The following is a 27,085-nucleotide window of genomic DNA, read 5'->3' as shown; positions in this document are numbered from 1 at the left end:
AAGAGAGAAATGACAGATGACAAACCTGCTTGCTGTTTCAGTTAGTGCAGTTATTTTTGATTTGCATTGGCTATGGGGTGCATGTCAGTTCTTTATTTGTTGCTTTCTTTGGCTGATTCTTAATTTCTTGTTTTTTGTTTTTTTTTTTTTTTTGTTTGTTTTTTTTGTTTGTTTGTTGTTTTTTTTGCTTTTCTCTCTGGTCAGGAAAAAAAACTGTAATTCAAATAGTAAAACCTATTTAATTCACGTTTTGTTCTGCCTACTTCCCTTTCGTGTGCATGCAGTACTTCTGCTTCAGTTACTAGTTCCCTTTTTGGTGAATGTCCTGCCTGTTAGTTTCATTCATTGGCACTGAGGCAATGTGTGACAAGGGCAGAGTGACCTTTTTATAGGATATTTTGTGGGTAGTTTTTCTAAAAACATTACTTCAGCTGTATTTATATAGTGCCAAATCACAACAGTGGTCAGCTCGAGAATTTATTTTGAGGGAAAGAGACAGTATATTGCAACAGTTTGAATTCCATGCTCGTCTTTCAGGAATCATTAGTATATGTTTGCCAGTTGTTTGAAACTGAGGCTGTAATTGCTATTAAAGCTGGATACTGGACACAGATTGAACTTTTGTATTGTGCATGCAGTCCCAGGTTCAGAACTGTTAAGCTAGAGTATAGGTCACAAATGTTAGGCAGAATTGTCACATAGAGATGGTTGCTCAAGGTCCCCTCTTGTGTCATATGTATTGACATATTGTATGAATATAATTATTAGCTTTATGTAAGTAAGACTATTTAATAGGCTGGTTAAGAGCTGTTGGATGAAATTGGACAAGCCAAAGCTGCCATGCAGATTTCCACTGCTGATACCCCACAACCCAAGCCTGTTGCTACTGCTATGACCTCCCATTGCATTATTAATAAATAACATGTTAGAGACGAGGCACTGTGTAAAGCTTAAATATAAATGCAATAAAATAACCAAGATTTAGTTTTGTCGTTTCACTGAAGCTTACTGTGTAGTTAGCCAAGCTCTGAGCTGTAATGCACAGTTAAGTTTTTTTGTTTGTTTGTTTTTTTTTAAACGGAGCGCTCATTTTGTGGTGGTTGTAAATGCTTTTGTGTAAGTATAGGTTCAGGAATGGCTGTTTCGAAATGGCTCTTGTAATGTTTAGATGTTATCTGATGCAAATCAGCCATGTGCTCATGTAGCTTATGCTAATTAGCCATAAGGAGCTATGGTAATTAATACCTAGTTAAAAGCAGCTGTGTAAGTGCCAAAGTAAAGAGTGAACTGGAAACACACCCGAACATTTGGAGGTTTTATTCTTCACGATCCAGTAATAATCTACGCCGATTGGGTCATACCACATCTTAAACACTGCTGTTTGGAAGTCTTTCAGAAGGCTGCAGTGAGATGTGATTGTGGTTCAGAGTTCAAAGATTGCATATTTTCATACCCTCGCATCCGACCATTTGCTGCATAACGTGGTTAAGTATGAAACTGTCTATTTTGGAAAGATACAGTGTATCCCTACCTCCGATGTCACAGAAGAAGGTTCCAGACATTGTTTAGCCATCCCAGGAAACACTCTGTACGTACACGCCTGTAATGATGTTAGTATACTTCATGCAGACATTCACCCATTCATCAACCCTCCTCGCTTTCTAAATTGCAATTAAAGACATGTTTACTGTCACTGTAAAAAATGTTTGAAGTCATTTAAGTGTCATACACAGTATTAATATCACAGCTGAAATATTAATTTCTCTCTGGGCCATGCATTGTTGTGGGGGTACTAAAATTTTAAGTGCTTGCTAAGTGCAGGCATGAATTTTGCAATAGTGGTGACGGGAGTACAGCACTGATTTTATGACGCAGTTGCTGACTGGTGGCTCGGTACATGCTTGCCTAACACGAGTTGACGTAATCTGTGTTACGTTGAGTAATCCCTGGTCGTTACTCAGCTTGTTGCCTCGTTGGGGATTCTTGAATAAAAGATATCTTGGCATATGTATTATAGCCATGCTGTCAGTTTGATTGAGCCACTTCAAACTTAGTAGCTGAGACACCAAACACAATCACTGATTTGCTGTCAGTGCTCTGCTGGCAGCAGGACTGTTGATAAGTCCTGTCAAGAAGTTGGTAAATTAAGATGTTTCAAATACGCCTTCATTTTTTCATTCAGAACTAAATCTGCCATTAATCCCTGGAGGATAAAGAAATGTTGAGTCTTGAATAGAGAATAGATTTGACTGTCCATTTCTCCCTCTCAGCACTCAAAAAATACTCTTGGCACTCCATTCTAAAAACAAATTAAAGTGGAGAGAGGGAGAAAGATGTTTTTCTTTTTTCTTTTTTTTTGTTGGCGATGACAGTGACGGAACCTCATTTTCCTACAGCTAGATCAAAGTGTCTCCATGTGTGTGGCATTGCAGCCTTTTCCCTTTGGCTCCTAATGATATAGCCTGAACTCAAAGACCCCTTGGATGCAGACCATTTCCACTTTCTGCTCTGTACCAGGCCTGATGTCATCTAGGTTGTGCCCTTCAAGCCCACCCCCACCGTTCCATGTCCTCTGGCTTTTCTCGTCTTCCCCGCCTCCTCTGCCCACCCCCAAATCTGTTGGTGTATGTAATCAGACAGCCCTCTGTGATGCAGCAGTGGGCTCGGGCACATCCCTGCATTGACTGTCCCACTGCTTGGATAATGAAGGCAGCTGGGAGGCCGTCTTACTGCCTCCTTGTGTTGCGCTTCATCATTCCTGCCACAGCACAAGGTTTTCTAATTAAGTCACCATCTTGGCCCTGCAGATTATGTAGCAGCTGGATCATTAGCGTGGAGGGTCAAATGGCATGTGTCTCCATGTATCGGGCGGAGCACTTTTCATCAACCCTTGTCTCAGTCACCTCACCTCTGCTGGCCAACAGAAGGCTCAGCCTGCTTCCTCCTTGCATGCCCCCTTTATGCTCAGTATTTTGTGAAAACATTTTCATTGCAATGATGCATCATGCTGCAAGTTTATCAGTTACACATAAGTCTCTCTCTTTTTTCTCTTTTCTTTTAACTCTCTTCTGCTTTTCTGATGGCAACATGCTGTATTTAATAATGCAGGAGGGGCAGACTTGTAGAAATACTTGTACAAAAACACTGATGTATAAGCATGGCTTATTGCCTGACATTTTGTCAACTTTTATTTTGTAGTTGACTTCAGTGTGTGTTTTACTCTGTCTTGGTCCCCTGAAGGTTCTTATCTATATTGAATATTAAGACATGGCCATGTTATCTTGCAACTACTTAGAAATGGGCTAAAAGGACCTATTTGTAGCATTTATGCACCTACAGGACCTTATGACAGCATTGTATCGTAATTTCACATCAGTAACAACAAGTTGAAACCAACAAAACTTTCAGTGACGTATTGTGACGTCAGCATGTTGCATAGCAACAGACTCAAATCAAAGGCCAAACAATACTGTCGCTTGGGCATGTTCTGACAGTCTAAACTAAGTGACAGACTGTAACCTGGGGTTAGTTTCTTTTAATGTAGGCAAAGTATTTCATATTAAATCTTGATTATTTGTGTTGAACAAGCTCTAAACAGTTAGTCAAATAGTGGATCAACAATAAAACAGTGAGAAATTAATTACTTAAAAAATTTTTATAAGACAAATTGTCGGATATTATAGTTATACCTTGTCATTCATGTGTGCTTTGTGCCTTTTTCAGAACATCTGTGATAGGACAAAAGCATGACACAAGATTAAAGCTAAGTGTGCTGGCCCAGCAGTTAATCAGTCGAGGAAATGCTCCGCAGATTGATTGATTAAAATAATAGTTGCAACCCTACTTAACAGTGTGAACATCAATTAAATGGGCTATTGACTGAACTGAGATCAGTTTAAGAGTACCACATAGTATCTCAAAATGGACGCTGTACTGGCTGCACTTTCAGAGACTGCACGACACTGATGTAAAATCTGTACCGGAGGCCTGTACGGTGTATAATGTGTAGATTAATTTTAAAATCTAATTAGTTTTGTATTTCAGTGGGCTTCTACTCATAGAGGGAAAATTACTGTCAGCAGCCCTGTGAGTCACCTTCAGTTCAGTTACAGGGTGGAGATGCCTTGTATTTATTTGTATGATGAGGAAGAGTTATTCACCATTAGTCTGACTCACCTGTCAGTATAGTCAGTCAGCAAGCCTCTTCATTTATCAGTCTGCTCATGACTGCAGAGGATGGGGGAGAAGTTTCAGTTCTCCTGTGTTGTCCGTGAACAGCCATGATGTAAGTGCTAATGAAGAATAAAAACAACAGATTCAAAATATGTTTGAGTTTCATAAGGCTTGTCTGAACAGCTTGATTTTGATCCATTACCACAGATTCTCGAGGTAACAATATCAAGGAGGGAATCAAGTATCAAAACATCTTTCTAAACTTTTCATTTTCCAGCAGAAAGTGTTTCTATGTTTTCCTTCATGCTCTGTATGTTACAAACGCCCAGAGTTTGGGTACACATAGCGTGTGTATGGGGGGGGGCTCAAACATAAAAGTAGTTTTTGAAACATTCTGGCATAAATTCAAGGTAACCATAGCTACTTTTCTCTGTCAGATCCATCTTTCTTAGCCCTGAAAATGGGAGTTTTTGATACTCGGAGCATCCTTTATAGGAATTATATCAGTTTAATAGCAGGCAGGAAATGGAATGAATAAAATATTTTAATGCATTTTGTTCAGAAAAACTTGGATTAGAAACTTAACAGCGGCTGATGAAACCTGACCCTGATTATACTAAGGGAAGATTTAAGACCACTGCGCCAATCCATTAATGATCTCCCGCAGCCGGTTTTGGTTTTTCCTTTCTCCGAATTCTGTTTGGATGTGTGGAAATGCCTTCATCATCTGCTCTGCCTGTCTGCACTGATAGCAGATATTGAATTGGCTGCTGGGCACTAGCTAACCCCTACTGTGAGAGATCAATTGAAAGGGACAGCCATATACTGCTTCTCACAAACTGCCGGCCAATTTGGGAATTTCGTACTCTTCCTGATGCATTTCAGATGGTAAGCAGAGCAGCATATAAATTATGTTTTTTGTGTCTGTCTTGCCATGTTTTTTGACTTGCTCATTAAGTAAACGGATATAAAACAAATCTGAGATTTTAAAAGTTCGATGTCAGTAATGGAGTAGATATTTTTAATACTTGTAAAACTGCATTCAGACAAACCGAGGTTCCTTTTTTGTAGCATGTTTTAATAAAAATAATTATTAGTATAACAAGTAAAATTTATTAGTTGTATTTAGCAAAAATACTCATTCTCAAATGTGCTTAAAAAGTTTGAAAAATCTGGTTCAGTGGCATCACAAGGGTACACAAACACTATTTTTGAAAGATATTTGACCTGTTAAGTGTTGTCAAGACTGTGTTATTTCCAGCCTGACATGCACTCAAACTCTCACATGCTCTCTCACACTAACAAACACACTTGTGTGAGTGTGCTTAGTCAAGAGAAAAATCCCACAACTCGGTGAGGACTCCTCATTCTCCCCTCAGCCTGATTGCATTTTCATTCGCTCTCTCTCTCGCTCTCTCTCTCGCTCTCTCTCTCTCTCTCGCTCTCTCTCTCTCTCTCTCGCGCTCTCTCTCGCACACACACACGTACGTCCTTTAACCTATCTTGGTAACTTTAGGCTTTTCTCTGCCCCCCTATTTTAAGACGCAGAGGGCAGTGTGCCGAGAGGGACAGCGAGACAGGCTGTTACGGGCGGCGAAACGCGCGGTGCCGAGGACAGTTTGCAAGATGACACTAGCTGGCTTGTTTACAGCAGAGGGTCGATTTGAGGGGGAAGGGGTGGTGGGGAAGGAGGCAGGCAGGGAAGAACAGAGAGGGGGTTTACTACCCTCAAGAGAGTCGGAATTCCTCCTGAGCCGTTCCCCCATTTGGCTGGCAGTTGTGAAAACAATTGCCTGGCATTTACTCTCTCTGTGCAGATGGAGTCCCAGCTATGAGTCAGCTTTCAGAGCAGCAAGTGGTGGAGAAAGTGGTTGGCTTGTGATCTACTGCACAGCAAATATAAGCATGCTTTATAAACACGCCTGGTTTTTGATATTGGAGCGGTTTCCTTCTCTACATTCCCAACGTTTAATTTCTCCTTATCACACAGGCTGGTTGACTTATTTAAGCATGTCTCTTTGCTGTTTCTCTACAGCTGATCTCCAGAAGATGGTATGCTGATGTCCTGAGCTGAGGGAGCCTTAACTTCATTCCCCACTCGCCTTTGTTATTCCACACCTGGTCTGCTCTCCATCAGTCACCAACACCAACAGCTACCACCAACACCTTCACATTTTCCCCACCCCCTTTTGTCCAGCCGGTCGTCACCATGACGTCGGAGCTGGAAAGCAGCCTGACCTCCATGGATTGGCTCCCTCAGCTAACCATGCAGGCGGCCATTCGCAAGGCTGATGCCCAGAATGCCCACGGGCCCGGCATGGGAAAGAAGAGCGCCCTGCTCGATCCCAACACCACGCTGGACCAGGAGGAGGTGCAGCAGCACAAGGATGGCAAGCCGCCCTACAGCTACGCCAGCCTTATCACGTTTGCTATCAACAGCTCGCCAAAGAAGAAGATGACACTGAGCGAGATCTACCAGTGGATCTGTGATAACTTTCCCTACTACAGGGAGGCGGGCAGTGGCTGGAAGGTGAGGAAAAAGAAATCTTGACTATTAATTCTATGGAGATGAGGAAATGCAATAATAATTTTGCATTTAGTTGGGCTTTTCATGCTTTGACTGCCATGTTTTATTTGTTTTCTATTTTTTTGAAAAGCAAATGCTAAGGCAAAACGAGCTGTTCAGACCTGTACATTATTACATTTAGAAAAACCACCAAGGTTATCCTTTAACAGACATCTGATATCCAGAATATTGAATATTATCGTTGTTGCTCTTTTAAAATTCATTTGGCTGTGCGTTTGGTTAGATTCTCCTTTGACCTTACGTTTTTGAGATGAGCTGCTGACAACATTCGTCGAAGAAATTCTTTGACTTAAATTGTAGTTTGGTGGGATCTGGATGTCCTAAACAAAGTGAAATTCTGTTGGTAATCACCATTGTCACTTCTGAGAAAGCTTGGAGAGAAACTATGAGTGTGCCAAATCACACTAAGTGCCTCAGTCCTCCGAATGAAAAATGGTGCAGCCCTGAGAGAACCATATGAAGTGTAAAACCCTGGATTAATATTCAGGGAAGTGGCCCCTATCTGTGCGAACACAGACTAAATAGCCCATTCATGGGTGGTATTATTCATTGCAGATGCCTTGATAGGAGAAGGCCATTATGCAGAAGGAGAGAGCCAGTGCTGTGTCATCATCTCAAGGAGCCCATGATATACCGAGATGAAGCTATGCTGATTGCCTTTTAAAGGGCCCAGATGGAAATTGATATTAGAATGAGTTTTCCAATCAGTCGACGTTTATTGGAAATAGAATCTTAGGCACTGCTTTATTGCAGTCAGACAAGATGTATGAAGCCCATTTCCTGGGGCGACAAGATCTGGCATGTGTACAGGCTGCACTGAGGTGTGTGTGTGTGAGGGGGAGATGAGAAAGCATGTGTTATTATAAATGGATTGATTTTAGCTTTTGTGGCAAGGCCCCTTTTGTAAGGAAATGAATTGTTTTATTTTGCAGCCTTTGTTTCCTCTTTTACCTTCATCATCCCTTATTTAGTTGTCAGTAACACAGCAGCATATGTGCCGTCAGACTGCATGTGTTCCTGCATTGAGTTACAGGCATTTCCAGCTCTGCATTTTGTATACCACCTACCTCCGTGTGCAATGAAATGTTAAATTCATTGCCAAATGATTTTTCGCCAGACGCTGGTATAAGGCTAGAGGAGCGTTTTTCACCGCCTTTGTTTTTGGATTGTGAGGAAATCCAGTTGCAGAACATGTTGCAATCATTGGATAGACTGTACCTACTGAGATACTTTAAATGCTACTTTCTTATTCAGAGCAGCCATGAGTAGATGATAATTTAGGTGGGTTGTAGTGGACTTGGTGAACTCCTACATATCCACAGACTTTACTGCTCAGAAATGTGAGGGTGTGACAGACTAGCCCAACTAAAATAACTGTAGATAAGACATAGCATGTAGTTGACACTTATCCCAAGCACTGTGAATACACACACTTTTTATACATTTTAGAGTGGGTGGCCTCAGTGGGAATCAAACTGATGCTGCTGGCAGGGTTGACGCTTTGGTCTTCCCACTGAGTTACAGTTCCACTGTAGTTACAGCAGAAAAGAAGAAATTATATTAAATTACCCAAGTGTTTTGCTGCTAATGTGTCTTTTGGTTCTTATGTTGTGAAGCTTGGCTTTTTCCAACAGTCAGTAAGAACAGGATGTTATGTAAACTTGTTGCAAAAAGCCTACACTCTAAATAAGTAGAAGTAGCATTAAGGATGTGTATGTGGCTTCATTTGTAGCTGATACCAATGTTTAATTTATTTCAAAACTTCAAACTGTGTATCATATTAATGGTTTAGATGAGGGGTATAGTGGAAACTTGTAATGACGCTGTCGTGATATGCTGTCTGCTATGATGATGCTTATCATGATGCAGACACTCTGCAATACAGTACAAGGCAAGCACCCACCATTGCTTTAATTTTTAAAGAAAAAAATATCCCTACATGTGGTCTTTAGGTGTTTATTTGTTGCAGCGTGGTGTCAGCATGTGTATTGTTATTATCTAATCACACTAATCTGGCAACAAATATGATTAACTCTGATTTGGTTTCACCAGTGGTCAAAAATTACACCCCTCTGATTTTCATCTTCTTCTCTTCAAGTTGGGTGTTTTTGCCTTCACTTTACCCTCATTCATTTCATAACCGCTGCCATAAACAGTCATAGAGTAGTGACCCTGCTTAAATAATTTGAAGATCTGTTTAATTCATTTTCTATTAAAATGTAATGAATTGGCATCAGTGTATTGATAACTAATTTTTTCCACGAATTGTTTTATTTTTATTTATTTATTTTTTTAAAGGGTACAAATTCAACATGCCAAACGGAAGATTTATTCTTCTGTGTTAAATCTACATCTTGGGTATATCTTAACCTCAAATCCCTCTGAAACTGTACGCTCTAACCCAACTAGCACCTCATTGTAAAAGGAACCACAATTCACTATTCAGATTGGGCTTTTCAAGACTGTTGATGCCTTCTGTGCATTTCTGGCTACTTTTCTGTTGCAAAATTTGAATTTGTCAGTGAGAGAATAACCATCATCACCTCAGTATAAGAAATAATAATCATAGCCTCAATATAAGGACTCATAGATTTCAGCAAATTCCTGGAGGGAGATTGACAACACCATCAGAATGGATGTGAGAGAATGTACAAAGAAGTGGACAATTATGCTTACCTCCAAGGAGGGGAAAAAATGGACCGCAACAAAGAGTTAGGGACCCAGGAGGGGGGGAAAAGCCCCAGCATTTAGTTTCTATCGTGGCTAGCTCTGCATATAAAGCACCAGGAGACAACCCCAAGTCGATTAAAATATAAAACACTGTGCAAAAGTATGAATGCTGGTAACAGTGCCGGATGCTTAAGTGGGTTACGTTGTAAGCTCTACAAAGATTCACCACAGAAATCTAAATCATAACGCTAGAGTCACACTAGGACAAACGGTGGTTGGAGACTGCAGCAAACCTAAAAATACTGCAACCGTGTGCAATGCGATCTCATTCCCTTTGAAATGGTTGCTTTCAAGATGGGAACCTGGTCGTACTTGCAGTCAGTTGCAGTCTTTAAAACGACTTCAATGCCTCAAGATGCAAACAAACGGTAATAAGACCGAGTCATCTGTAATCGGTCTATTGCCAGTTTTCGATTGAATGTAGTAAAGATGGCAATCATATGCAGTTTAACCATCTTGCAAGTCTGTTGTATACACACAGTCTGTTGCTTGCATTCAGAGTTGAGCCAGTACCTCATAGAGAAATTCAGAAACAGTAATTGAAGTCGATATGAGTAAGACCACAATTGTTTGGAGACCAGTTGCCAGGCAGCAGGCAACCAGTGCAATCGCTATGTGATCCAAAGTGGTTGCCTAGATGATGAGTGTGTTGCTCAGTTAAGGACAGCTAGTCGGTTGTCGCAACTACTTGCAGTTAGTCGCATAATGTGAAAACAATTCAAACCCTGTACGCTAAGGTTAACATTTTATTTTTACTCCAATGTGACTGAGCGATAACACGCAGCTGATCTGATGCAACAGTGTTTCTGGACTTTTGTTTTTTCTTGCTGCAAGTAGGGATGGGTACCGGTATCGGTTCTGACATAAACGGTAGTAACCAGACCGAAAAGCAGCGCACATTTCGGTGCTTTATTTCAGTGCTTTTTTTCCTGAGACGTCATACACTTTGGATTCTAGCCAATCATTTTACCTTTCCGAGGATAGTAGGCAGGCCCAGGTATATACGTTCTTTTAGAGCAGAGCTACAGAATAAAAAGTCTGGCTGTACTTCACAGCAAAAGATGCAAACTCAGCAGCCTGCAACAAGTGCTTTAAGCTGATACTGTGATACTGTGCAAAGGAGGTAACACCTCAAATCTGATGAAACACCTGGCGACGCATAGTGTTTTTTTTAAAAGCCAAGAAATGCACAGTATTTCATAGCTTGCTGTGAGACCTCACACTGTGCACATCTACTGCGGGAGTGGTGCCTGTTATCGGACCCGGAGTTAGCAACATCACCCAAGAACCCGAAGAGGAGAGTCGTGGCCCCTAGTCCTGCCAGTGTAGCAGAAATGATGACGGATGATGATGATGGCAGCAGCAGCCGTTCTTCTCTGGGCGAGTAGCTTAATGTTGTTCGTGTGTAATTTACGTTGAGTAGGCTAACCACGTTATTACATTAATGCACTAAAGGTGAACTAGCAAACACCGTCGTAGTTACATGCGGCTGTCTTCTTGTTTGATGGCAGATACTCCCTTCACCCTGGCCAAAAAGGCTAAAATGACCAAAGAAAAAGTGGGAAACGGCTAAACATGAGAGGTTTTGGACAAGAGTGTTTTTTCCATTGATTAAGCACTGCTTCCAGCCAAGAGTGATACCATATATGCTCTATAGCTGCAGAAAAGGCTAACATTGTTTTCTTTTTACAAAAAAACAGCTAAACATGAGAGGTTTTTGGACAAAGTATGTGTTCTCCATTCTTTAAGCACCTGTTCGAGCACCATTTAAGCACCGGCACCGTTTCAAAAGTACCGGTTTGGTACTGGTATCAGATCAAACCTAAACGATACCCATCCCTAGCTGCAAGTGCCGGTTTATTACCAATTTGGGAGTGAATTTATTCAGTTCTCCATGAGATGAGCTTGCAATTTCGATAATGGGAAGCAAACATGCAACTTCAAACAGTCGACCTTATATTCAAAATTGTCCTTTGTGGGAGTGATTGTGCTTATGTTAGGAAAGGCAATTTTAGTGCACAAAAAAAGTAGAATTTGTAAATGTTCATATGCTACATGAGTATTGTGTAATTTAAAAAAATGAATTTTGAATTTGAAACAAAAGTGTATAAATCATAAATTTCAGAAGACTCTTCACTTTTGACTAGTATTTCGCATTTTTATGTCTCAGTTACTACGTTTAGATTTTCAAAAATATGAGGGCACTTGTTAGATTTTAGCTTTTTTTTTTTTTAATATACTCAAAACCACAGTGTGCTATCTTGAAGTTGTTGGAATAAAAAGTGCTTCTTTCAGAGTCGGGTTTAAAATAGATTTGACGTAACTGCAATGATGTCTTCGATATGAGAGCAAGTTACTGAATTAGTCAGTGCTGGTGACGATTGACGCTCTTCAGGCGCTTTCTAGTTTAGTAAAGGTTTGCATAGATCGACAGATTCTGGCCTAAATGTGGGCTGCAACTGTAGAAATACCCCTCACATTTAAAAGTGTGAAAAACCACATCACTCTAACCAGGATGCTGTACAGCGCAGGAAACGCTGAAAAAGCGGTTTTAAGATGTGCTCATAGGCTGGAGCCTGCGTCACAATTTTTTTTTTTTTTTTTTTTTTCCTCAGTTCTTGTTAATAAGGTGTTTTCCCTGTCATAGATTTTCTGAGAATCTAAACAACAAGAATAATGCACATGGAATATGTATAAATCTCTCATTGCATAAGACATTTGAATGAAATCCAATATAACTGTTTCCGTGCCCGGGGCATTTGAACAAGCTCCAGTAGCCTTAGGTTTGTTTCTAATGTTTTTGTGCTTGGAGAATTTTCACATCCCATCACACAAATGATATTTTCATCCAAGCCTGTGCAAAAGCCTTGGGAAAGGTTCCTCTCCCAATCACCAGGAGGTCACTTGCAGCTTTTACGCTTGTAAAGGGTTTTTTTTTCCCCCTTTAAAATCCAAGCAGATACTCAAAAGATTTGGAAGTAACAAAACGGCTAATTGAAATTGTATAATTCTGTAATATGCTTGCAATTCTCCCTGCACTGTGACCGTTATGATATGAATCCACCTATAGTGTGACTGAGTATGTTTGTGTGTGTAATTAGTTGGAAGCAAGCATGCTGGGGTGGGGTGAATGTAGGTCGGATGTAGTCATCGCTCCTCTGTTCCCCTGGAGATGTCAGTCGCAGGAATTTGGGACTCAACGCACGCATGCGTCTGTTCTGTATGATAATGCAAGCTGTGTCTGAGAGATGAGACCTGGCTAATCTGGGCACCAGCAGCTCATTTAATCATCTCAATAAAACTCCATTAGCCTGCGCTTTTAAGAAATATCAATAAGTGCTGTCAATAAAAACAGATAATTCATCAAGGTCAATAAAAAAATAAAATAAATAAATAAATAAAAACTAAAAGGAAAAAAGGAAAAAAGTAAGCGCTGCCTTGAGAGTGCCGAATATGTGCTCGGCATCTATGAGCAAGCAATTAGTTGGTGATTTTCTTAACACCCTCTCTGGCTCTCTGAGGCATTTTTGATTCATGTTTTGCAGGTTTGTCTAAGCAGTCGTGTGCATGATTCAGCTCATATACTTTAGCTTCTGCAGCCTTCTGTACCATGCAAAGAAGATCCATTATATTGCTTGAAGACATTTAGGTTTACCGAAAACTATATTTAAAAGATGTATCTAAAAAGTTATTTTCTCTTATGTTTTGTCTTCTTTGTCATAACAAATATGTGCTGCTTAATCTCTGTGACGTCAGCTGGTCCGATAACTCCTGAGATTAAAACATAAATGGGAATATTTCTCAGCCACAAGGTCAGAAGATGATGCTTGTCTCTCCGTCGTTGCCGCTTAGTGAAGATGAGACTTGGGATTTACCTAGTGGTCTTATTCAGTGTTTTAGAACATACACTACCAAGTCATAAGTTAAAGTCTTTGTTTTTTTCAAAGGTTGAGGTTAGCATTTGAATGAAATTAACAAGTGTGTCACAAATGCCCGAATCATCCCTTTCTCTGCACAGATGCTCTCTTGCGTGTCACGAAAGGCAAATCATGGTTCTCTCACTTTCACTACGACTGTTTGTGGGGCACATGTTGCATAAATGATTTGCAGACGTGTGGCTTCAAGACACCTGAAAGAGACTGCTGCGTGACAGAGGAGGGTATTCCCCTAATCAACTTTGTAGATGGACAGTATTTTAGAAGACCACTAGAGTAGTTTGTCTTTACAGTCATTTCTGAGTTTGATTTAAATGAGTTTGCTTTGTCATATTGTTTCATAAAAAAGCAGTTTGAGAAGTTATACTCTTTATCTAGTTGACAATAAAAAATGACTAGATTTAATCGTAGATATTAAGATATTTCTTTTGTTTTTATACAAAAATTGTTTAAAAATAAATTACTCATGATAAAGCATGTTTGCAACTGTATTACTGTTTAAGAATTAAACTCAGAGGATTTTAAAAGTCCCTAATAGTACAAAATTAGAATTGCATATGTATATGAAAATATGGTTGTAGTTTTTATTTACAAATTCAGGATTATTTCATTACATTTTGTAACAACAGTCGATCTTGTTAGCTAATTTGACTCTTACTATAAAGTCCACTTTGATTGTCTGAAACTATCTCAGCTCAGCTCAGCCATAGACAGAGTGACAGTATGTTTGATTTCTTTTTGGGTCTATTTTTTTTCTTAAAAAAAAAAAAAAAAAAAAGCTGAAATGTTGACCTCCATGTTCATCTCAAACCTTCTCCCGGCTCGTTGTAGGCTCACTTCAGGCAAAGTGTGTAAATTCCCCTCTGCATTTCTTCCAGGTGAAAAATGCCAGAGAAATTCGGGAGCAATTCTCAACCAGTTTTAAAAAACGCTTGAAATGTTCGCTCTTGAACTTTAACTGAAGAAGAGATTGTTGCTACTGGCATGATTTTTATTTTATTTTTCTCTTCTACACCTGTGTACAGGAAAAGAAAATTAGTTGGAAGAGAACGGAAGCTGCTTTGATTGCCTAACAAACATTGAATCTCCCACTGCATTTTCACTGAGGTCCATAGCTCTTACATGATCTTGTTAACAGGGAAATATAGCTTTGGTCTGTAAATCGTTGAGTGTGCAGAGATGGGGCATGGAACTGCCTTCTGCAGGGGCCCTGGACCTTGCTTTGATCTCATTATAAAATGCAAATACACAGTACCCTAAACAGATCAAAGGTTCAACTTCCCATTGGATCTGAGGCTTAATAATAGCAGCCTGGAGCAGTTTACTATTTTTTAAAGAAGCGATTTGGGTAGCCACTGGTCCTCCAGGACATTATTTACTCTGGAGATAATATTCCTGCTTCTGACTAGTGACTAGCCACAGCTCAGAAAATCCTTGCTCCTGTTGCTTATTTAAATAAGATCGGTCAGGTATGAGCATTCGTGCCTCCTGCCCGTATCTCTCACCTCAAGCTTAGGTTTACAGGGCCTGAAATCTCAAAGTAGAAAATTGCTTCGGTGCTAGAGTCTCTGATACTTTCGTCTACTTTCATCATTACAGTGTAAAGCAAGCATTTACATTTTAAGGACTTTGCTATTTACTAAATTTTCAGCAGTATGAATACATATTTAAAGTGATACTGTTTCTTTTGTAACATACACGCTCTCAATTCCAAAGTTACTTTTTCGTTCTTCAGAAATGCATCTTTTCTACTGCGGTCTCACGTTCACCTTGGCTTCCATGCAGTGTGATACATGATGAGTTTGTGCAGTAGTATTTTTAGCGTTTTGCCTTATACTGGATTTCTTGTTAATTGTAGAGACAGGAAAAGTGGCTGCATGCTGGCCCGGCGCTGACTTTTTCAGGCTGTGGGAGGGGTAGTGATTCACTCGGCAGCCAGTTTGATCCTGCTGTGAGGCGGGTTCCCGTGTCAGGAAGCTCCAGCCTGGCCACCCGCCCACCAGCCTCACCTTGCACCCGCCTACCGGCGCCCCACCGCTCACGCTCTGGCCCTTAGAGTGGGCGGGGAGAGCAAGCTGGCAGGCCTTGGCATGGATACATTTTGGCAGGAGCTGCTGTCCCCACACTCCACTGAGTGAAGTGCTGACTGCAGTGCAGAACATAAAAGGCCTGAGGCTTCTATCTCTTCCTCTTGTGGCCTGCAGGCCTGTGTACCGCTATGTTGGCTTCAATATTTATTTTTTTTTGGAAACTGTTGCTGTCTTTTTGACAGTCTCTGCCATGGTCTCACAGTTCATCCATGATATACATGACTTCTGTTATCATTTTACCCAGTCATTAACCCTTAGTAGCTCCCTCCCATCTGCTTTTTCTGCTCAAGATGTGATACAACAGCTAGTTGCAAAAGCTGTTGACCCGTGGTCATCAATTGATCCAGTGAACTTCCTCCTCTGTGATAATGAAGTCTATATCTGACGCACAGACGAGGACAAACCATTTGTTTTGCAGCTTATTCCCCCTTCTAAGACTGATTTATGATGCAGAAAAGAAGAACACTGAGTACTGTTGATTCAGACAAGAATTGTTCACAACTTTGCCCTTTGAATATAATAAAATAATAATAATGTTAAGTATGTATTATTAATATTATATATTATTAATATTATTTACTATTAATTTACTGTTATTTACTGTTACTGTTTATTAAGTAAAAGCAAAGAAATGATTTGTTTAATGTTATTGTATAAACTATAATGAACAATTTACACATTGCATTTTTTTTACCCCGCTTTCCTTTTATTTTTTGCAGACTAGAATGTTATTGGACAGATTGCAGTTTCATGTTGCCTGTTTCCTCATTAGTGCTTTGCAATACAATTTCTTGAGTTGTTTTAAAGTGTTGATGAAACAAACGGTTTGTACAAATCAGCAACCTGTGATGAAATATCGTCCAATAAGATGCAACCCTGGGAACGTTCTTGGTGTCCAGACCAAGAAAGTAAAAATAATCTCCAATAGCTCCATAAGTAGCAGAGCTGACTGCATTCTAGCTTCAGAGCTCCTCAGACTCTTACTTGTTCTGTCTTCTTTGGCACTCTTTGCTTCCTGCAAACCAACTGATGTGTCGGGTCAGTGATTTCTCGGTATGTAGTCACAGATATGTCTGTGCAAATGAAGCAGGCCATTCCTATGTTTAAAAAACAAACAAACAAAAAAACAGATCTGCCATGCAGAGATAATAGAAACTTTAGGCAAAGCCAAACAACTGTGTAGTGCATTGTTGAGGATTGCATTGGCGAGCTCAGCATCACCGAAGGGGATCCAAGAACAGTCAGATAACCTTTTCACGACATTTAGCTAAAAATCATCGGATTTATATTTTTGTCAAAGTCTACAAATAAGGAGACATCTTAAGGTATTATCTATAAGCAAAAACAAAAATTAGTTTTAAATTTGGCCACTATCCCATTGAATAAGATTTGCCTCAATTTAAAAATGTTGCAGCACTTTTAGCACTTCGACCACTTTTGGTTGCTTGCTGGAAATCCCCTGCTGACCATCTGCAATTTCGCCAAGATTGTGCCAGATCAACCAAGCTGAATTTCATGATAGTTACCGGTTAAAACATGCAAAATAGCCTGTTGAAGTGACTACCTAGTTGATGATCAAAGTCGCAGAATGAAATCTGAAATATTTAGAGCTGTGCTCGTAGCTCTGATTCACTCTTAATGCTGCTGGACTGGTAGAACGGCATTTCAATCTACTTTTGTTATAATGTGATACAAAAGATTTTATCATCCCTTTGGCAGAATTTATTTTGGTCTCAAATACTGCACACTTACCACCTCCATAGTATTAGGAGGGGGAAAAAACAGAAACAGACAACACATTTGTGGCAAATCACAACCACAAATGAAACACACTGCACATATTACACAACCAGCAACAGTATATGAAAATGCCATATAGCCATGTCTGCATGGTTCTTTTTCATTTGAGGTAGGCTCATTGGGGTGCTTTGTCTTCTACCATAGCTGGTGACTATGGGATAGTTCATACAAGAGCTTTTTTTTGTTTGTTTGTTTTGTGCATGTCTGCAAACTCTGTTCACATATTTCACTGGAAGGACTCGTGTTCACTCTTCCAAATAACCCCCATGGCATTTGTACCAGACAAACAAGCTTAGATTTTAACTGTACGTTAAGGATGCATACCACGCTGAACTCCCACACTTGAGTACACTATGTAGTAAAAAAAAAAAAAAAAAGAAAGAAAGAAAAAGGGGTGGGGGGGTAGAGAATCCTCTGGTCCACTCTTTGCACCTTGTGTCTGCATCACATATCTAATCTCTTTTTTTCTTACATTTAGAAGGAGCCTGTTGTCATCACACCACAGATCAGAACTTTTCAGTTCAGTCAAAAACTGAGCAGGATGGCAGCAGAAGTCATGTAAGGATTTAAAAATGTAAGAATACTGAATATAAGCTTAAGAGATGGAGAGCTGACACAAACCTCAGGCGGTAGGATGCTGATTGATCTTGATTCTGAAAGGGGTACTGATCACCCAGACATACTAGATTCAGTTGGTCAAAACGGAAACATGCCTCTTTATAACATAAAATGATATTTATCTGTTTCAGTTTTGAAATAAGCAAATGTGAGAGCTGCAGTCAACGAAAAGGAGACGTGCAAAAAGTCTTGGGTTTTTCCAGGTGCCTAATTGTCAAACAGATAGCACTGTTGGCTGCATCATGTGCCCCACCCTTCCCTGTAGGCAAATTAGAATAGAGCCAGTACAGAATTGACCTTTTCCTTGAGTACAGGCACAGTTTTTTTTTTTTTTAAGTATTTCATCACAATGTAAGTCAGAGCCACATGTCTATAATCATTCAGCTGAACAAGATTTCTTTGGAACTGGAATAATGACAATTTGTGTTCCCAGAGGGCAGTGTGAGTCCACAGTGCTGGAAAATAGGGCACTATAATGGGGTGAGCAATGCTGCACAGAACTTTAAGAGAGGACCAGAGGTGCCATCTGAGCTGGAATATTCCTTATAAATGTCTAAAATGTCCAGATCTGGATTTGAAATGGTCTCCAGTTTGGTTGGATCGTTGTATGGAGCTTATTCGGTTTATTGCCTTTTAGCAAATCATTCTTAGTGACATGGTGCTTTGTGTTTATTTTCATATTGGTTGGTGCTTATTGTGTAAGTCTCGAAGTGTTTAAAAGCCCACTGAAATAAAATAAGTCAGCTCTATAAGCTCACTGTTTTTTGTTTTTGTTTTTGTTTTTCATTTTTCTGTTTAGCAGTGAACCATCTTATTTATAAAAGGCCTACTGTTGCCTGACATGTATGGTGATGTGTGTTTTGGTAACTCCACTAAAGTTGCGTATAGTCTGTTATTGTGAAAGCATCATCGTCGGTTCTCAAAGTATGCTGAAGTGTCTATATGTTATTTCTCAGCCATACAGTCACTGTGTTTTCGTCTGTGGATTACTTCAGTTAAAAAAACATATTGAAAAGTGGAATTGTAATTTGACAGGGGAGCTTTGGCTTATCAGATTTCTTTTTTTGTGTGTATTTTCCAAACATTTAACTAAAACGCTCTCATATGTAACCCATAACATTTATTTGTAAGTATGCCTTCTGTCCACTGCAGTTGTTGAACATTCTGCTATTTGATCAGCAGCTCTTACTGCATTACTACTAAGAGAAAAAACACCACATACGGATTATATTGTTCCCAAACTCCCCTTGGCAGATAAAAAGGTCCCAGGGACCGGAGCAGCAGTTCAGTGCTGCATACAGGCTCTCTCACGGTGTACTGTCTGCACCAGCTGTCACTAATGAACAAAATGCTGCCCCCTCTATTTTGCCCTGTTGAATGAGTAAGAAATCCTCCAACTCCTATGAAGCAAAGTCTCTGTAAACACCTCCATTTTGCTTCTCAGTGACAGTGTTGCATGGTATTATACTCGACAGCAGTGGTCTCTCTGCGGCCTCTTCTCCATTGCAGTCTGTGGTAGAATAGCTGGGCTTGGGCCGATCCTCCTGTAGAGCAGAGGAACAGCATCTCTGACACTGTAGAGTAGCAACTCACCTTCTTAAAATAAAATTTTTATTGGCATATTATGAGCAATTTCCACACAATCAAGGCCATTTATGCCCAAGAGCTCAAAAAAACTTAGTGTCCTTAAAGTGACCGAGTCATCAACCTAAACCTTGACCCTTCTGAGCTTGCTTTTACTTAGGAAGAAGAAAAATGAGGACGGAAAGGCCTACAACCACCACCTAATGAATTAAAACTAGGGCTGCTCAATTAATCGAATTTTAATCACGATTACGATCTGGGCTTTCAACGATCATTAAAAATGACTGAGCCGATTATTAACCCCTCCCTCATTTATCCGCGACACCTTAAAGGCCAGTCCGTGAAAATATTGTTGGGCATAAACCGGTTCGTGGTGCAAAAAAGGTTGGAGACCGCTGATTAAGAGGAACCGAGGGAAGCTCGGAAAGTTAAGCAGAAGTTATTTGGAGAGGAGTGTGACTGCCGTTGGTTGAAAAGAGAGGTAAAAAAAAACTTCAGTGGTGTTGCACACTATTTTATATTATTTTTTAAAGTCATTGAAGCCGGTCAGAGCAGCACGCTCCGTTTTGTGTAACTATTTTTAAATCCCTGTAGAACCTGAACCTGTAAGCTAGCGCAATAATTTGTTTTGCATATGAAACCAGAGGAGTTGTATTTACATCTTATGCCATCAGCTTGTCCTCGGTCACGGTTTCCTTCCACATAAAGCTTTGCAAAAATTGCATAAAAAGCGCTTGCAGGAACAAAAACATAATATTCCAGAAACACGCTTTGCCGATCCGATCAGCTGTTCGTAACACTTCGCACATTGAAACAGACGTCAGCGCGAACTATCGCATGTCCGCCATTTCCTGCCCGAAACCGGAAGTGACGTCATTTTCACGGAAAGTGTAGTTTTTTTTACTTGTAGGCCTTAAAAGCCTATACTGGTCATGTTTGACTTTTCTGAATAGTTTCTGGGATGCTTAGAACTCGAATTGCACTGCTGAAAATAGTTTATTTTGATGCACCTGCTGTTCTCTTTGCAAATTTGCATCATAGGATTGTTTTTTCATTTTTCCTGCAGTATATAAAAATTGGTGTATCTCCAAAATAAAAGTATGAAGACACTCAAAATAAATTTCCTGTTGTTGTAAACTATTTTTTGCAACTTTTTTGTATTTAATGTTTTGAGGGATAAACCTCTTAAATTTCTCCAAGTAGAAATATATGTTTAAAAAAATAATAATTTTTTTTTCAATTTTTTGTAGTTCATTGCACTTTTTTGCAATTAATGTAGTTACTATGGACTTAATGCATACATATTATTAAAATATGGGCTATAACAGTTGTATAGCAACTTGAAATGCTCCCACAAATGGCACTACAACATGTAAAAAAATAATATAAGCTCTGGCGGACTTGGTTCTATGGTAGGTCTTAAAGGGTTAAATAAATATCGTCAAATAATCGAGATCTCAATTTCAGTGAAAATAATCGTGATTATCATTTTTGCCATAAGCAAGCAGCCCTAATTAAAATTAATCCTTATCATTATGTTAGTTAGTCCCATAAAGTTGATTCTGTTTATCTAGACGTTGCCTTTTCAGTGGGGAAAAAACATTTCGTCTCTCATCCAAATTACTTGTCCAGTCTCTTTGAACAAAATCAACTTTTTGGGATGTAGTTACCTGGATGATTGAGCATGCATTAAGATATGTTCGTTTGTCCACTTCCTCTTGGGCTCATGAAAATAAGGGCACTTTGTAATGCATGGCTATAACTGGTTTCTACTAAATTTTTGTTTATCCTTAATATGCTGAAAGTATGTACTTCAATCATGTCTTGATTGCTTCATTTCAGATCTATTGTGGTAGTGTATGGAGGCAAAATTAGGAGAATTGTATGACCATCAAAATATATATGAACCTGACTATGTGAAAGGCCAAAGCCTGAAGAATCTGAAGGGCTGAAGGATTTCTGGTCATTGAGTATTGTTAACATTTTGCTGGCGCACTGTGCGTCCACTTAACCTCTTGGGGAGAAGGATCACTGCAGGTCAATACAGTTTTGTTCTTTTTAGCAATATGACAATGTACAAAAACGATGTGCTGTACTTTTTAACTATGCAGATATGTTTAAGTAGAAGCATAAACAGTGTAAATCAAGTCTACAGTACTGGCTGCAATCTCTTCTTATTTTCTTAAAAATCTTCAAGTAAAAGGTAGAGAATTAACTAATCAAACAAATTTTCCAAACAATTGCACCCTTTCCTGGGTGCAGTTATTTGGGAGGGGGGGGAGCAAGCCATGTCTGCATTACTAGCTGCAGTAATGATTTACCTACTCATTTTTTTTTTTTTTTGTACACCTTGCGAACTGACTTTCTTTGATTGGTCTGAATGAAGTAATCCAAAACCAATTCCACAACTTTACTGATCTGTGACCTTTCTTTGGTACTGTTGCTTCCCGAGCGATGGTTTGTAGTTGTATGTGATATGAGAAATCAAGTGTAGCATTAGTTCAGGCAGGCCCCAAAGTCCAGTTCAGCTGCGGTTTCTGTAGATCTTAGTGGTTGATGGCTTTTGCGTCATTGCTGTTTGTGGTAGCTGTAACTCAGGAGGTAGAACAGGTCATCTACTAATCAGAAGTTTGATGGTTCAATCCCTGCTATGCCACAGTATCCTTGGCCAATATACTGTCAATTGGAGTAAGAGTGTGTTTTTCAATGTTATCTCTAGATAAAGTGTTTGTGTGAATTACAAAACGTGCAGAAAAGATCTATATGAGAGCCAGTTCCTTTACCATTACCACAGCCATTTAGTAAATCTCAAAGGGTGCAGTGTTTAGCAACCTTAATCAGCCTACAGTTGCACACTACTTGCCACTTTGCAGCTTACCTCCATCCCAGCTCCACCTTTCAATGCTGTCTCTCCTGTCTGTTGTTATTGATGTCTGTTCTGTTTTTATTGGGTGTTTTGCTTTTGTTCTACATGCATGTGCATAGAAAGACTGAGGTCCAAGTACAGAGCCACACACCCAATTATAAATTACTGCAGGTGGAGATAACAGTCGTCTTTTGATTATAATGCTCCTGAACGGTAGTTTTTATTATAAATTCGGCTGGCTGGCGTCAATGAGGCTTGACTTTTTAATAACTGTGAAAAGGGTTAGGATTGGTATTTCTGTGTCTTTTTCACATGTGTCTGTTTATGTTGTGTTTGAGAACAGGATCTTGAGCAGGTTGACTAGAAAATCACCCTCAGTTATGAATTTTGAGAAATTTGAAGCACGTTTCACAACGACTAATAACTGGGGAAAAAAAATCAGCAGTTAGTTCTTAGGGATTTCAGAGGAGGAGATAAAAGGGAGTTGCCAGTGCTTAGAGGATCTTTTGCCACCCTACAAAGATTTGAACAAAAATGGCACTAATGTTTTCTTAGGTATTTTGACTTCAGTTTACCTCTATCATTTTTTGACTCGGCTGGCTGTAGCATTTGAGTGATGCAGAGTATGCGCAATAAAAGCATGATATTGGTGAAAATGCCAGTTATTATTTCCAGTGGCTTCGTGTATTTTTCAGAAGATGAGAGTGTAGTCAGTTTTTTTTGTTTTGTTTTTTTTAAATCCACTTTTTCCTTTCTTTTATTTATTTATTTATTTGCTGTTGATTTTTATTTATGTATTCGACTTGGTGTGGAGTTCAAGTTTGAACAAACAAAGTTTAAAAATTCTTTTGAATTTAACGTCTTCATCTGATTATGCTGGAAAGGTGAAAAAGTCGTACTTTTTTTTTTCTTTTCTCTTACAACTGTGAAACAAAGTCACTAATACGACTTATGAGTGGGTCTGGTGGTGTTGTCATTACCAAGCTGTTCCAAAGACAAACTAACTGGAATAATTTGAAAATAATTCAGCTTAACTGTTCAATCACTGCTACTCCTTAGGTTGCTAAAAGGTGCAATAGATGCAAGCCTTCGATAAATTTCCTCAGTGTCTTAAGATATTAAAAGCTTTCTTTCTGTAATAATTGTCCATATTATAGCAGCAAGAGTACCTCTCTGCTATGTTCTATTATTTGCAATAATTTAGTTATTAGTCTTTTTTATCTCTGCTTAATTAGTATTCTCAGTATCCAGTGCCCACCCTTTATAGTTTACTAACTGTATGTATTAGCTGGAATGCTTAGTATAGTGATTGATTAGGGTGAAATCAAATCCTCCCCTCCAGAAAACGGCTAATTGACATTCACTAAATAATGACATCGTAGCATAGAGGCTACTCACAGAATATCTGGCTACCTTTTGTTTACATTTGGATTGCAGATGGTGGCTTTTAACAGTCTCATATATGCACACAGTTTTTTGTTGTTGTTTTTGTTGTTGTTTTGTGTTTTTCCCCCCTGACATCGAGAAAGGAGAGCGGTAAGCTGACTATTTTTGCATGCTATAAATAGAAAGCGGCCCATGGAATCTGCCTTTAACGCTGTATATGCCCTGTTAAATTAATCGAAGCTGGGTTGGAGCGGCCACTGCTTTCACTGGCTCCATCTGGATACAGGATATATTATATAATCCAGTTTTCTGTGGCTCTAGTCTCCAGCTCAACTGGTCGATTGGTTGGCTCATATTGTCTCCAACCAAATTCTCATTGGTCAGACAGTTGCAATACATCAGTAGACTTTCAGGATTAATCCATTATTCTTGGCAGCGGGAGCAGCAGACGGCCTATGAAAATACCCCATTTTTCACATCTTTGAGCTCTTCCTGCATAACGGAAACTGCTAATTTATTAAAAGTTTACTTTTGTTGAGTATTTACTCTAAGTGTTCAGTGTAAACTTTGCAAACATCATCTAAAGACTGTAGGCTAACTAGTCTGTTTTAGGATAATGTCTGTCATGTGAAAATGTGCACTTGCACGCTGGTTGGCTTGGAGGCTCTTTTTATCCTTTCATCATAAATAAATAGCATAAAGTAACTAGGTTAAAATAGTTTTAGTCCCACAATCTTCACAATTCTTACAAGCAAACAATATTTTACCAATTATGTGTGTGAGGGTGATTGAGTTTTGCTTTGTTTTTGTTTTTTTTAAGGTTTTTTTTTTTTTTTTTTTTTACTTGCTTTTTAAAAATGTAATTAATTCATAATTAAGGTAGCCTGCTCTCCCTAAAGAATGGTTTCCTCCTGTTAAGCTCGCAGCTAATTTGTCTGCCTGCACTGTACAGTAGCCTCTACACCACATTTCCTTTTTGGAAATGAAAGGGAAGGAGGCTGCAGGAGTAATTAGCAGAGGCTGGAGAAGGAACCTTTTAAAAAGTCTAAAGCAACCTGAGACTGCTGATATGGTCAAAGGTCTGTAGCCTGACTGGGGTAAGCCCTCCACTGAACATCCATTTAGAGCGACTAGGAGCTCAGCTGCACTGTCTTACACCCAGACTGTAGGTCATTCACATCTGATAAGAATTTTAAAAGAGTAGACCGGCCAGGATGATTGGCATGTTGATAAAATCGCCATGGCAAGCAATTATCATGGGAATACGTCTGGCCAGTGTTTCTCCGTTTCATATTTGCTTTCATCCACCCTCTGTCTTCTTTGGCAATTATTTAACCCATGTCACCTTCTGTGCCAGTCTCCTGCAGCTAATGGCTTCACTCTGCTCTTCACAGTCCCTGGTTTTGTAGAATGAAAGGGAAGTGGCCACGTGTCTTTACGTGTCTCTGCTGCCTGGTATTAACAGCTGTTTATTGATAAAGATGTCACTGTGGTGCATAGAATATATAGAAAAGGTGGAGTTTTTTGTCCTCTGCCTTGTCAGTGAAGCTGGATGGCTGTCTCTTATCCCGCAGTGATATTTGATCATCCTGCTGGTGCGTCCTCAGTCGGGTCAGCGGTCTGCGAGAGGGGGACGGTGACACAGCTGTGGCAGCCGAGTGGAACCGGTGATGGATGACATGCCAGAATGAGCCGTGCCGCCTTCACAGGCGCCTGTATTGACAGCCACAGCTCTTGCATCTACCATTCAGTATCAGCAAGGCTAATCGCGGGTCATGCCGGCCACAAATGGGACACGTGAATATCGCTCCTGTAATTGCTCATTTGTCAACGTCACATCTGAAAGAGCAAGTTTCCGCAGCCGCATTATTGAATGAAACTTGCTGTAATGGACAAATGTACAAAGGAAAGCAGTGAAACGAAGTCGCAACACAGGGCGGCGTAAGCAATTCACGCTTTGTCGTCTCATGCAGATGTGCTATAGGGAAGGACCTCGCAGAATATAAGCCCTGCTGGTGTGGCCAAAATATTTCTGTATTATGATCGGATCATCCTATATAAAAGGGGTGGCTTCACTTTGGATATTCAATAGGAAAAGCTACACTGGTTTTTTTTGTTGATTTTTTTTTTTACTGCTAATTGTGTTGGCTTCTTTCAAAATTGTTTTGTAAATGTGTGTGTTCATGTGTGTGCTCACAGTGATTATAATCCAAGCCCTGGCTCTAAGCCCTTCAGCTTGTGCTCCACCAGCCGCAAGGCCACAGCCTCTCCCCACCAGTTAATTGCATCTGAATTAGTCCATTAATGTGGCTGTGTAGAGGGATGAAGGGGTGCACGGAGGTGTCTGGCCTCTTTTGACCACTGCAATGTATTATTAATGGGTCAGCAAGTCTGGCAGCTCTGCATTAACTTGGCTAATGGACTGTAGGGTGGGTCTGTGATTTCCTTTCAGAAGGAAATCAAATCTGATACATATTGCAGAGGAAAGTCTTTTCTTAGGCCTTTTTTCTTCTTCTTTTTTCCCCCTCCCAGAGTTTGTTAGCGAGAATGGCCGTTTAAAATGAGGCTTGCTTTTTGCCATTCCCTTGCGGATTTCGTCACTGCAGAACACCCCCCCCCTCCCCCCCCTCCCCCCCCCCCCCCCAAAAAAAAAAAACCCCCCAAACAAAAAAAACAAAACAACCAACAAAAAAACTAAGAATCTCATCACATGGATGACAGTGAATGGTACTTGACCGGAAGGCTACTGCACAACAGTACAAGTGTACTCAAATACTTTAGGGCAATTTAAGCAAATGTAACATCAAGTTGTGTGACATACCGTATAAGAAAATGTAAGCATTGGAGGATGAAATAAACGGCCTAGCCACTTGGCATGTAAACACTGCAATATCAAACTAATAGAGTCATCAAACATGCTCACGTTGAATAAGTTCTTAAGCAGTTTCCTTACTGCTTATCCAACTTGAGGTCAGAGCTGTCATAGGGTGAGGTGCAGGGTACACCCTGAGCAGGTCACAAGTCTATCACAGGGCCAACAAAAGCAGACACACAGTCACACACTTCAGTATCAGTGTGTAATAAAGGCCCAGGAAGAACATGCACACTCCACACCAGGAACCTTCTGGTTGTGAGGCAATGGCGCTAACCACTGCACCACCCATTTTCTTCCTTGCATGCCTTTTTAACTGTACCATAAGTCACTGGATGGCTGCATTTGAATTAGCAGTGCTTAAAGTCCCTTTTTGTTGGCAAGTCAAAGAATATGACTACAGTTAAGAGACTTTATTTTGTAGTCTGATGGAATCTTGCATAT

At 39.9% G+C, this 27,085-nt stretch overlaps 1 protein-coding gene across 3 annotated transcripts in view; it reads left to right on the top strand.

Moving 5' to 3' along the window:
- Positions 1–27,085, top strand: part of foxj3 (forkhead box J3) — a 96,525-nt gene that overhangs the window by 34,580 nt on the left and 34,860 nt on the right. For all 3 annotated transcript variants that reach the window (XM_042223084.1, XM_005927387.3, XM_005927385.3), the window contains exon 2: positions 6,209–6,703. In XM_042223084.1, the coding sequence (XP_042079018.1) occupies positions 6,383–6,703 (321 nt within the window). In that variant the 5' untranslated portion in view covers positions 6,209–6,382. The remainder of the gene's footprint in view (positions 1–6,208; positions 6,704–27,085) is intronic.

This window comes from Haplochromis burtoni, unplaced genomic scaffold (assembly GCF_018398535.1).
Source record: "Haplochromis burtoni strain Fernald_Lab_line unplaced genomic scaffold, NCSU_Asbu1 Contig_100, whole genome shotgun sequence".
Lineage (NCBI taxonomy): Eukaryota > Metazoa > Chordata > Actinopteri > Cichliformes > Cichlidae > Haplochromis > Haplochromis burtoni.
This window is presented reverse-complemented; position numbering and strand designations above follow the sequence as displayed.